General features: G+C 51.8%; 1 protein-coding gene across 1 annotated transcript in view; it reads right to left on the bottom strand.

The window, feature by feature from the left end:
• PREX1 (phosphatidylinositol-3,4,5-trisphosphate dependent Rac exchange factor 1) overlaps window positions 1–11,930 on the bottom strand; it is a 198,356-nt gene extending 186,426 nt beyond the window's left edge. The window contains exon 1 of the mRNA XM_079946475.1: window positions 11,119–11,930. Within this exon, the coding sequence (XP_079802601.1) occupies window positions 11,119–11,331 (213 nt within the window). The 5' untranslated portion in view covers window positions 11,332–11,930. The remainder of the gene's footprint in view (window positions 1–11,118) is intronic.
• Between the last annotated feature and the right edge of the window lie 843 nt (window positions 11,931–12,773).

Raw genomic sequence — 12,773 nt, 5'->3', positions numbered from 1 at the left:
GCACAGGGAATGGTCACTAAGGCAGACGTATGCTGGGTCGTAAACCAGCATTTCAAAGGGCTGGAAATCCACAGAGCATATCCTCTGAGCACAACAGAATTAAATTAAAAATCACTAAATAGTAAGTTATCTGAAAAAGCCCCAATATATAGAAATTAATACCAACCAGCATGGCTGCCGCAATCCCTATCCCACCCTTAGGGTGACAACATATGACACAAATGTCTCCTAAAGGAGGGAGCCATCAGGCACCTGCCCCATGGCCAGGTCTGAGCCTAAACCCCCACTAGGAGGGGGGAGGGGACCTAGGGGAGCAGATGCTCCGGGCTCATCCTCAACAACCCCATCAGCAAATCACTTCAAGACATACCAGGGGTCTGTGTTAGAGAGACCAGGTCCTGCCAGGGAGGGAAGTGGCATCCCACTGACATCCCACTTAAGCCATCTCGCTCAAAATGAACCCAATGATTCCACCAACCAATCAATCCACCTCACTCAGGGTCCATCCTGGACAGGGCCAGAGAGGGAAAAAACAACATACAGTGGTCAAGAACATGAACTTTGGAATCAATCTGAGTTCAAATCCACCACCTACCATGGTGGTAAGCAGAAGCCTGAGATGGCCCCCAGGTGTCCTGCCCCCTTGTGTCCATGCCCTGGAGGATCTGTTCTCCTTTTGAATAGGTGGGACCATGCAGCTGAGTTCATTCCTGTGATGAGGTTATGGGAAGGGGCCATGTTTAAGGGGGCACATGACAAGGACCTGAGGGCAGCCTCTAGGAGGTGAGAGTCATCACAAGCAAATAGCCTGCAGGAAAATGGGGACTTCAGTCCTACAGCCACAAGAAAGTAAATTCAACCAAGAACCTAAGCAGAGGCCCCCAAGACTCAGACAAGACCACAGCCCTGGCCAATACCATGACTGCAGCCTCGTGAGACCTGCAGCAGGAAACCCAATTACATCATGCCCGGAATTCTGACCACAGGAACTGCAAGGTGATTATCCATAGGGCTGCTTCAAACTACTAACTGTGGAGTAATTTGTTACACAGCAACAGATAACGGATACGTCCTCTCTTGTGATCCTGGGCAAGTGGCCTCACATTTCTGGCCTCACTTTCTTCATCTGCACAACTGTGAGAATGCAAAGGAAGCAGGATGTGTAACAGCCTCACCCAGGAAGTAGGGAATGGTTTATTCCATGTCTACTCAAGTTTGTGGAGGGATCTCAGAGTGGGGTGCTGGGGGGCCTTAACGCATTTTTGAGAAGTTGACCATTTTTTTTCTATCCTTAAGTGGGTTCCTTAGGGAAGGAGATGGCTATTCTCTTCTAGCTCCAAATGCCAGTCTTTCCAGAGATGCCCTTGTTTCCAACTGCCTTCAGAGTACAGAGACCAGGAGTCCCGGGCAAGGGGTCACTTGGTCAAAATGAATTCAGTTGCTTATTTCAAGCCCCAGGAATGATCTGAGGCACTTTTTTCAAGATGAGGCCCTGTAACTGTCCTTGTACAAAAAATAGGGAAATACTAAGAATTTAAAACATAATAATAATTTTAATGAAAGAACGACCACCATTGACTGGAGCCTGGCCATGTCCCAGACACTGAGCAAAGTGTCCCAACCCATTTACACATGAGGAAACTGAGGCCCAGAGAGGGGAAGATCCTTGCCTAGGGCCACACAACCACTGAGGGGCAGAGACACAATTCAGACCCAGACAGTCTGGGCCAGACCCTGGGCCCCAAAAGTCCACACAGAAATATTTAGGGGGCTTCCCTGGTGGCGAGGTGGCTGAGAGTCTGCCTGCCGATGGAGGGGACACGGGTTCGTGCCCCGGTCCGGGAGGATCCCACATGTCGTGGAGTGGCTGGGCCCGTGAGCCATGGCCACTGAGCCTGCGCATCTGGAGCCTGTGCTCCGCAACGGGAGAGGCCACAGCAGTGAGGGGCCCACGTAACACACACACACACACACAAAATTTAGCAGTTATATAAATCAAGATAATCACATTATTTAAAAAATATATAAACATGTATACAGAAGAGAGGCTTTTTTTTCCTTCATTCAACAAGTATTTAATGAGGACCTACTATGTGCTAGGCATTGTTCTTGGTGCTGGAGAGAGAGAATAAATTAAAAACCAGAGAGAGAATAAAATTAAAAATTTATTTAATTTAAATAAATTAAAATGGAAAAGGAGACAGGAAGTGGTGAGTGAGGGTGGAGTACAATTTCAAATTAGAAGTGGGGGTTGGTCAGAAAAAACCTCATGGAGACCATGACATTTGAGCAGAGGCCTGAAGGAGTGAGCCACAGGGATACTGGAGGAAGAGCATTCCAGAAAGAACAAGTGAGAAGACCCTGAAGCAGGAGCATGCCAGGTGCATCTGAGAAAGGGCCAGTGTGGCTGGAGGGAAGTGAGGGAGGGAATGAGAGCAACAGGAGATTCTGGAATTAGATGGCGGTGATGATTGCACAACTTGTGAATAGACCCCAAACCACAGAATCGTACGCTTTAGGGGGTAAAATTTACCATGTGTGAATCACATCTCAATTAAAGAAAAAAAACTGTATGAGAAAAAAAGATGACTAGGAGAGGGATGGGAGAAGTGACAGGGGCAGAACATGCAGGACCTTCCAGGCCACTCTAAGGACGTGGCTTTTACTCTGAGGGCGGTGGCAGCCACAGGAAGGCTTTGAGTGGTGCAGCGGCATGACCTAACTTAAGTGCTAACTAGACTCCTCAGGCTGTGTATGGTGAACAGACCGTGGGAGGCAAGGGTGAGAGCAGAGGAGGCGATGGCCAGTTCCAGATGGTGTGTCCCTGGGCAAGTTACCCTCTGTGCCTCAGTTTTCCTCATCTGTGAAGTGGGTCTGAAAAAGACTTTTTTTTTTCCCCCAAGGGCAGGGGTGGGAGCTGATACCAGATAAAGTGCTGTTATGACAGCTGTGAGTGGAGGGTGGAGTCCAAGGTGCCACCTAACAGTTTTTAATCATACAAATCAGTTTCTTGAACAGAAAACAAGGGGTGCCCCCTCCCTCCCGGGAAGCAGGAAGCCATCTCACCCCCCAGGGGCTCCTCAGCCCACTAAGACTCAAACCCAAACTGCTCACCATGTGTGTGAGGCCCATGCCACCAGGCCCCCGCTGCCCATGCCAACCTCCCCTCCCCTCCAGTCACCCTGGCCTCTTGCTATTCCTCAAACAAGCCAAACACGGTCCTGCCTCAGGGCCTTGGCACATGCCATTCCCTCTACCTGGAACACACTTCTCTCGACTCTTTCCACAGTTGGTTCCTTCTCTGCCACAGGACTCAGCTCAGATGCCACCTCTTCAGAGAGGCCTCCCTTGACCACCCCATCTCAATAGATGCCACCGTCCCTGTCACCAACATATCCCCATTTTATTTCCTCCTTGGTGCACCCACTCTCAAACTGTGTGGACTTGAGCAAGTCACTCAACCTCTCTGGGCCTTAGTTTCCCCACCTGCAAAATAGGTATAATGATGGTCTCTACTTCAGAGGGTTGTTGCAAGGGTTCAAGGAGATAATTCACATAGCACCTGGCACACAGCAGGGCCTCAGTGGATTAGTTTATCATTATTACACCTCTTGTCACTTTCCCAAGTGATCTCTTTTTGTACGGTCTGAAGATTCTATGAGGGCAAGAACCTTGTCCATCTTGTACTGGCCACATGCCAACACCTAGCCCAGTGTCTGGCACTTAGTAGGTGCTTAACGTCCGTTTAGTGAATGAACAAGTGAATCTGTGAATGAAAGCACTGACTGCCCACGCCCCGCTCTGACCCTGGCCTCACCCCTCCTGGGAGTAGTCCCTGGCAGAAGCCACCCACCCTCTCCAGCGAGGGGAGGAAAGACCTCAGATCTCCGTGGCAACTGGCCACCTGCCTCTACCAACCTTCAGTGGCCCTAGTCCTGCCAGCCTGAAATAGCCTCACCTCTCCTGGCCCAGAAACAAGGGATCGGCTGTCAGCTCCACCCTGGGGAAGGAACCAGGCGGGTAAACACAGATTGTGTGTCTGACCACAAGACAAAAGAGGGGCGGGCAGGCAGATCCTCTTCTGGTCCTCCAGGAGCCGAGAAAATAAAAATAAACCTAAAACTCCACACTCGGCTGGGAGGCTGGAGGGCTTCCCTCCTTCCTCAGGGCTTCCTTCTGTGGCAAGTACTTCAGGGAGGCTGACCCTGCCCCAGTACTCAGCTGTGCCAGGTGCATGGAAGACTACACTCCATCCTTGCAGCCACCCTAGGAGGGCTACGACCATCTTACACATGGGGAAACCAGGGCTCATAGAGGCAAAAGGACTTGTCCAAGGTCACAGGGCTGGGTTTCAAACCCAGGCCATTTGTCTGTAGAGTCTGTGCTCTTAACCACGAACCCAAGACACACTGCGGAGTGAAAAGAACAAACCGTACCATGCCATTTATGTAAACACACACACATTTACACATACACATCAATGCTATACATGGCTATGTAGGCCTGTAAATGCCCTAAAATGGTCTGAAAGCAGAGCTGGTGGTCAAAGGAGGTTTTAGCCAGTGATTCCCAGCCCGGAGCTATTTTGTCCCCAGGGGACATGTGGCAACGTTTAGAGACATTTCTGATTGTCCCAACTGGGGGAAGGGGATACTACTGGCATCTAGTGGGTAGTAGCCAAGGCTGCTGTTAAACATCCCGCAATGCACAGGACAACCCCACAACAAAGAATAATCCCGCCCAATATGTCAATAGTGCCGAAGGTTGGAAGATGGAGGGATTCACCCCAGACCAGGTACTAGGGCTGGAAATGCCCCCTGTAGGTGAACCTGTTTAAGGAGGATGTTGAACCCAGGCTAAAACACAAATCCCCAGAGAAGGCCCCCAAGCCCTCTCTCCCCAGAACTCTCAGGTTGGAACCCTGACCAGCTGCAGAGTCACCACCCTTCACCAGGGCTCACCTCCCCCTTGGGGCCGCAACTGCTGCAGGGGGTCCCTCCAGGGGGGTCTCAGACCCTCCACCCCCTGGCTTGCTCGCAAGTTCTACGTCTCCTAAATTCTGGGGCAAGAACCAGCTCTGACCTCACCTGGTGCCTGCGAAACAAAGCCAGTGGGACACGATACTCTGGTTGCCCACCTCTCACTCGGGTTCCAGCCAGAGAACCTGTGTCTATTGGAAAAAAGAAGAGAAATCACAAAAATCTGGGAAGTAAAGTTCTGCAGCAAGGCATGGCTTACTTCAAAGACTCAACTCTTGCAAAAGCTTTAAGAGAGGAGCGCTGTAAAGCAGAGAGGATGTGGGTTTCTTAATCTGAGGGTGTGGCCCCAAGCCCAACAGCTCTTCTGCTCACTGGCTTGATAAAGGAGGGATACTCTCTAAGAAAGAGATGCCCCTTGAAGCCTCCAGAAGCCAGGGACACCAACCCCATCCATCTCTTCTTAAAGTGACAGAGAAATGGTCACAAGAGCAAACACCAAAATAATAGTGAATGGATGTCCGGGATGCTTCTCTGAAGAGCACTCTCATTCAAATGCACGAGTTCTAGCATCCCTGAGTCATCTTTCTCATAAGGACAAGGACCACGTTTGCCCTGTTGACGGCTGCATCTTTGTGGCCTAAAACACTGCCCGGAATATACAGCAGGTGCTCCCTATACACGTACACGCTGAGAAAAACTGTCTAATTTCTTTATGGCTTTACCTATGCGTAGCTCTGTTTGCAATACACAAAAGATGGGCCTCACCTAACTCTTACTGGTGCTTAGGTTTTTATCAGCACAAAATTTTCACTTGCTTCCTGAAAATGTTCAGGCCAATACAAAGTGGCCTGGTCCTGGCCCTCTAGCATCCTGAAGCTCAGATAATTTGGACCTTTTGGCTTAATTCTTGCCCACCTGGGCAGCCCAGAGGCCTCACAAAGACAGTAATTTGGGTCATGAACACAGCACCATGTTGCGGCAGTTAAGGGTAGTGGTAAAGAATGGGGGCTATGCAGCCAGACTACCTGGGTTTGAATCCCAGCTGGGTCAGGCTGTGTGACCTTGGGAAACTGACTTGGCCTCTCTGTGCTTTTGTTTCATTTGTAAAATGGTAAGCACAATAATACCTGGAACTTCTGAGCTGATACACAGAGAATGCTTTATATGGGGCTTACAAACATCTAGCACTACATAAATGTTAGCAAAATTATTATTACTATTGCTGTACATTCATCTAATAATCATGCTGAAAATGCAATTACTTCCATCGGCGATTTGTAAAAAATATATTCTCATACATATGCATAATTTTACGTGCAAAGGGCATTACAAACAGCCTTTCTTAGAACATTTTTTCCTTTTTCATCTTTCTGCTTGCCTTTCTTCACAAGATACACGTCTTTTCATCTTTCTCTCCAAACTCCTGTAATGTTATACATACAACGTACATCATGTTATGGTTAGTGTTTTTCCCAAGGCAGAACTTCTTAGCATCCTACTTTGCACAACACAAGCTTGTGAAAAACCCCCACATCACTGGTTAGGTCATTCTGTTTCAGTGACCGCGGAATTTAAAACGTACCCCCCCGTCCCCACTCCCCAGCACTGCTCCCTAGTGTCAGACTAGGACTACAAAAATCTTAAAAAAAAAAAAAAAAAATAGTGACAACACAAAACCACACAGTTTCTTGTTTCGGCAAGCAGAGCTCCAATGAAAAGAAAAGCTTTCGTCTCCTAACCCCAAAAAGCAGAACCACAGAAGATATTCTGGGAGCCTTCTGCCCACACCCCCTGATCCTCAGGGACCCTGGCCCAGCCAGCTCAGGCAGACCCTCTGGCTGCCTGAGAGTGACAGGTCTCTGTCCTCAGCCAACGGGAGCCCTTCAGGGGGGGCTGCTGACCACTCACTCTCAGCTCATCTCTCAGGAGTCTCTCAGCTCATCCGCCCAGGCTGGATGGCACGTCCATCAGGGGACCCACTGGCACCTACCCCTGACGACAGACCCCCCACCCCGCTTGCAGGCAGAGACCCCAAACCAATCCAACCAAGAGGCAAGTGGGTTCAAGGCTCACCCGGCCTTTCTTTAAGGGGGAAGACTTTGAGCCCCAAAGAGACAACCTCAACTGCCCCCCGTTGCTGCACATCCCCCCAAAAGCCACCAGAGCATTCTGGGCACCTACTGGTGCCTGGTACAGTGCTAAGAGCGTTAACCTCAGGCTCATTGAGGATTCAACAACACCCCTATGATGCAGCAGGTGCTGTACTATGCCCATTGTACAGACGGGGAAACTGAGGCACAGAGTAGGCTGGTGACCTGCCCAGGGCCACCTACAGGCGGTGCGGAGTAAAGCCAGGATTTGAACACCAGCAGCCTGGCTCCAGAGCCCCACATTCAACCCTCACGCCATGAACAGACACAGAGTGCAAAGGAGGAACCCAGCAGCCTGACGTTTCCATTCTTCTAAGTTCTGCCCGTTGTGCGGAAGAGAGAACAGGAGTCACAGAGGGGAAGTAACCAGAGGAAGCATAGGCAGAGGGTAATTGTCACAGAGACCTGGATTCGAATCCCAGTTTTGCCACCCTAATAAGGCAGGTGTCAAGCCCTTTATAAGCCAGAGGTAGTCTGCGAAGTGGCTAGGAACATGAGTTCTGGGGTGGGCAGCTGTCTACATGACCCAGGGCAGCTCACTTAAACTATCTATGCCTCAGTTTCCTCATCTGCCAATAGGGATAAGGACAGCACTTCCTTCATAGGGGTGTTGGAAAGATCAAATGAGTTGATAGAAGGGTAAATGATGAATCAGTGTCAGCTCCTACACAGTAATGACTGCCATTATTATTATCATTATTAACACTGCCCAAGAGTACACACAGTGCACCCAACACAGCCGGGGCTTCTAGATGTTGAGATCCAAGTTTCAGCCAAAACCCGGGGCATTTTCTCCCACAATCTCTATGGGGTCCCCCAAGAGAGATCCAGCATCCATACAAGAGGGCTGTCCTTGCCTTTCCATGACTCTTCAATAAACACACAAAATACGGCACCAAAGTCATCAGTCCCCATCGGAGATAGGGGAGGAGGTGCAATCCAGTTCCTGAAGGAGGTGGGCAATGATGGGGAGATTCTAGAGGAACCAGAGAGCCCCAGGCCCGGAACCAAACAAAACCACTGGTTCCGGAGTGTAGATGGTCAAAAGGAAATTCACTCAGAGTTCCTGTCCTCCTTTCAGTGCTGACTCACATCTCACTTCCTCCAAGCAGCCCTCCCTGACTACTCCTGCTTGCTAGATGCTAGAATCCTATCATCTTAATCATCTTTAATATTTAATAATAATCATCTGTAATATTTAATTATCATATAACAATTAATGATAATAACTAATATTTAGAAATGCCTTACTACCTGCTAGGCACTGTTCTAAGTGCTTTATATATATTTATATAACTCACTTATCCTCTTAAAAACCCTATAAGATCTATTATCATTCTCCATTTCACAGATGAGGAAAGTGAGGTTCAGAAAGGTCAAGCCACTTGCCTAAGGTCACACAGCCCAAGGACCCGACCCCAAGCAGTCTGGCTCCAGCCCAGCCTCATACTTGGATTTCTGTAAACACCCATTTCGCCACCTTTGACTAGAACCTGGCCCTCCTCGAGGGCAGGAGCTTAGAACTGGCTTGTCCGCATTTCGCACAATGCTCAGTCTACCCCAAAGACTTCATTTCTACTGGCGACAGGACCTTAAAGCAAGGGACACAAGGAGGCCAAGGCAACCCTTCGAGACCTGCCTCTGCCACATGGAATTAAAAGCAGGGAGGGATTACCCAGCATTCTTCCGAGTGGGAACAAGCCCTCAGTAAGTATAAAGGCTGGGAGGAGAGAGTGGGAAGACAGGAGAGAATCACAACCTGCAAGTTGCCAGCCTCGCTGCCATGGAAAACCTTGGTAATTAGCAGTTCGTGAAGCTCTAAGCCCTGGGTTTTCAAAACTGAAAGATCTTGCGTCGTTTAGGGACCGTTTCTGATGGAGCCAAACAAGAGAGGTCTCCTACAGCTCACAAACGAGGTACCGCTAGTCGGGTTACACAACCAGTCTGTTTCTGGCACCAGCTTGGGGACACCCAAAAGGACATGGCAGAAAGAAAGCCTGGATTCCCCTTCCCTCATTTGAGGCCAGGACATGTGCACGACTGATCCAAGATGTCCAAGTCAGAACCAGCTCATCTCAAAACTGACAGGTCAATACAAAAAAAACAAAAAAACAAAAAACTGATGAGCTCAGCAAATTCAAAGTGTCAAGGAGATACTATGGAAGTAGAGAAATCTTTTTTTTTCTGTTTCTTTAATAAGGATGGTTGATTCCAATCAATTTCCATCGTTCCAGCTTCCTCAGACTCTACACATGGACAATTTAAAACCACAATGAACCCAAATGCCATCTCTATCTGTTCTGAAAGGCACCACACCGTCCAGAGCAAGGACGTGGGAGGAAGATGTATATTTTCTTTCCTATTAATATAAAAATCGGCTTGTCTTTCCTCTTTCCCTTCCAGACTGAGAAGCAGGGAGTGGCTAGAAGGAGAAATGAGGAGTCCCCTAGAATCTGACGTTGCTCAGAGATACCAGGGCTGTCTACATCTTTAATTCAAACTGAGCAAATTCTTTTTTCTTTTCTTTTCTTTTCTTTTCTTTTTAACTGTGAGAGAGGGAGGAATGGGAAAGAAAGGCCAACCCTGCCTCATTCTCACAGGCCTTTCTAGAAGGGTCCTTTAGCCAAATGGTTTTCAATGCCTCTGCACAACTCTCCTCCCCGCCCATCCACCCCTCAACACACACACCTCTTTTCACAGAGAGAAGGGCTCTGTCCTCCTTGAGTTAAAACTCGGACCTCACACAGCCTCAGCTGCACCCCCAAGCCACGGGGGACCCCAGAGGATGCCAGAGTCTCCCTCTTTCCCCGGAGACTGGGAGCTGTAGAGCCTGGCTCTGGGGTTTCTGAAGGAAACATCAACCGCCCCCGCCCCACCCCCGCAACCAGCCCTTCCTGAACCAGGATTAAAAGACTTCCTAGAGCAGAGAAGGGAGTAAATGAGGTCCCAGTAGGAGGTTTGGAGATTAAAGCCCTCGGAGTCTCCTAATTTCCAGCAAGGCTCACCCCACTCCCACCCCCTAGCCACTTTTCTCACTTCCTAGGAGAGTAGGGAAGTGGCCCCTTCCTCCCTCTCACAGAGAAAAAAAAAAGAAGAAGAAGAAGAAGAAAAAAAAATGCAGCCGAGAATAGGGGTTTGGAGCACTAGCTCAGACTGCCCTGGTTCAAAATCCGGTATCCCCAAGTAACCAGTTGTTTGATTCTGGGCAAGTTACTCAACCTCTCTGGAGCTAAACTCTCCCATCTAAAAAATGAGGGAAATATTCGTCCCTACTTCATGGGCCACTTGTGAAGGTTCAACCTTCTCATGACAAATGTAAGCGCCTGGCACATAATAAGTGGTCAATTATTTTACAGCATCTGACGCTGTGGTTTTGCAACTTGGAGTTGGGGATGGGGAGGATGGGACTGAACCTCGGAGTCGTGAGTTCGAAACCCACTGTCCCCAAGCTCCAGCAAAAGCGTGTGCGTGGGAAAGAGGGGTCCTACCCCGAGGTTTTGTCGACTTCTGTCCCTACTCCGGGCTTTGGGTTTTATCCTACTCTACTGGGCGCTTAGGGACTCTGGGCTCTAGGATTTCTAGGGTCCGTCCTAGATGAGTAGTCTGTGATGCACTAGGTGGCGAAGAAATCCCCGGGGAAAAAAACGCAAGCCCAAGCTCCCGGCGCCTGGCTCCCAGAGACCCTGCCTCACGGATGTAACTAATTTTAAAACTATTTGAAAGGCGGAGAAGGGGAAAGAAAAAGACAAAAGGACAGCGTGCCGTGGGGAGAAACGGAGTGAGGGAGACCCCGGGTCGGGGCCGGCCAGGGAGGCGACAGCCCAGCTCTGGAGGAGGCCGCCCTCCCCACGTCTGAGGTGATTCTCGCGCCGCCCGGGGGCCGTGGCCACAGGTTGTGGGAACCACCCCGCGCCGGAGGCCCCTGAGCTCCGCAGCGGGGCTGGCGGCTGGAGCGGAGGCTGTCCCCGCGCTCCCCGGGCTACACTCACCGACTGCAAGAAGCGCAAGGTGCCCACGTAGTCCCTCTCGGTGCCCAAGATCTCGTTGAGGACGCAGAGGCGGAGGCGCAGCTGGCGCTCCGACTCCCGGGCGGCCGCGCACTGGCCGGAGATGGGCGCAGCGGCGCCGGGTGCCCGGGGGTCCAGGTGGGCACCGTCCCCAGCCCCGTCGCCGCTGGGATCGCTGCCGCCGGGCACCTCCATCCTAGCGCGGCCGCGCGGCACCGGCTCCTTCCCCCGCGCGGAGGTCGCGCCGAGCGGCGAGTCAGGCGTCCAGGCACTCCATCCCGGACGGGGCGCGCCGGCGGGCCGGGCTCAGCGGCGGGCCCGGCGCATGGCGCGGCGGGCGAGCAGGCGGGACTGGGGGCGGGCGGCCCGGGCCGGGGGCGGAGGCAGCGCGCGGAGGCAGGACGAGGGGCGGGAGGAGGGCGGCCCTCGGGGCTCCCAGACGGCTGGCCAGGCCGCCGCCTCCCCCGCCGCCAAGGGAGCGTCTGCCAAGTACCACGCCGTGCTCGGGCCGCAGAGGCGCTCCGTGCGCGCACTGGGCCCCTTGGAGACGCGCCGCGGCGCTGGGCTGGTACGTCGGAAGCTCGGCTTGGCCTGAGCTGGGCGTCCGGGGCTCTTGGGCGAAAATCTTCCGCGAGGGTCCCCGCAGAGCCCCGAGAGTCCGAAGCAGCGCGCCCGCCGCGGCCAACGCACCAACTCCGCGCCCGGACGCGTGGCGCCCCCCCGTCCGCCGCGGGCTACGCCACTCCCACCCCGACACACGCGACACCCACCGCGCGCAGCACAAACACGCAGGTCCGGTCGCCGGCCGCCGCCGCTCGGGCTGAGTCAACACCCTGTTGGAAAAGCTGGCAGCGGAGCCGCGCAGGAGAAAGCCCTCCCCACCATGCGCGCCCCCGCCGGCCCCGGGAAGAAAGCGGTGACCCCAGCCCCTGCCTTTGGGACACCCAGGCCTTTGGGTGCCCTCGGGCGCTGCCACGACCTTGGGAAGGAAGACGCACGGCTCTCTCGTTCTCTCTCTTACCCCCTCTTTTCTCTTTCCCCTTCCTTTTTCTTTCCTTCCTTCTTCTCTTTTTCTCTTTCTTTATAACTTCTATGCCTCCCATGAGATGAGCCTGCCCTTTCCAACCTTTCTCAGAGGAAATTATTTGCTCTCCAGTCACTAATCAAGCGGCAGCTGCTCTGCCCGTGCCTCCTTCCATACACCCCCAGCCCCCACAAGGCCTTTGGAAACCCGGCTTCTAGTCTAGGCTGCTCTGTGTGACCTTAATAATCAGCAAACTGCTAGACAAGTGTCTTCACCTGCCGCACTAGACGATGTGAAGGGACGATCCCTCTGGGACCTGTTCAGGTTAAAATCCCAGCTCCCGCACTTGCTAGTTTCCTCGGGTGACCGTGCCCTGGTATCCTTACCTCAACAGCCTCAGTGTTATCATTACAGTGGGAATAATCATGGTACGTAGCTAATGGGGTCCTACAGGGTTATGTGTTAATCCATAGGGGTACTTGGAACAGTGCCCAGCACCTAGAAATTTCTCTATAAATGTTTATTATTAATATTGCATGTATGAACAGCCCTCTTAGCCCAGCCCCACTTTCCATACTGTCCACACAGTTCCTAACCTGCCGCTGTTCAAGGG

Source organism: Stenella coeruleoalba (genome assembly GCF_951394435.1).
Source record: "Stenella coeruleoalba genome assembly, chromosome: 15".
Taxonomy (NCBI): Eukaryota; Metazoa; Chordata; class Mammalia; order Artiodactyla; family Delphinidae; genus Stenella; species Stenella coeruleoalba.
Note: the sequence above shows the minus strand (reverse complement) of the source record. Positions and strands in the feature narration are given on the sequence as shown.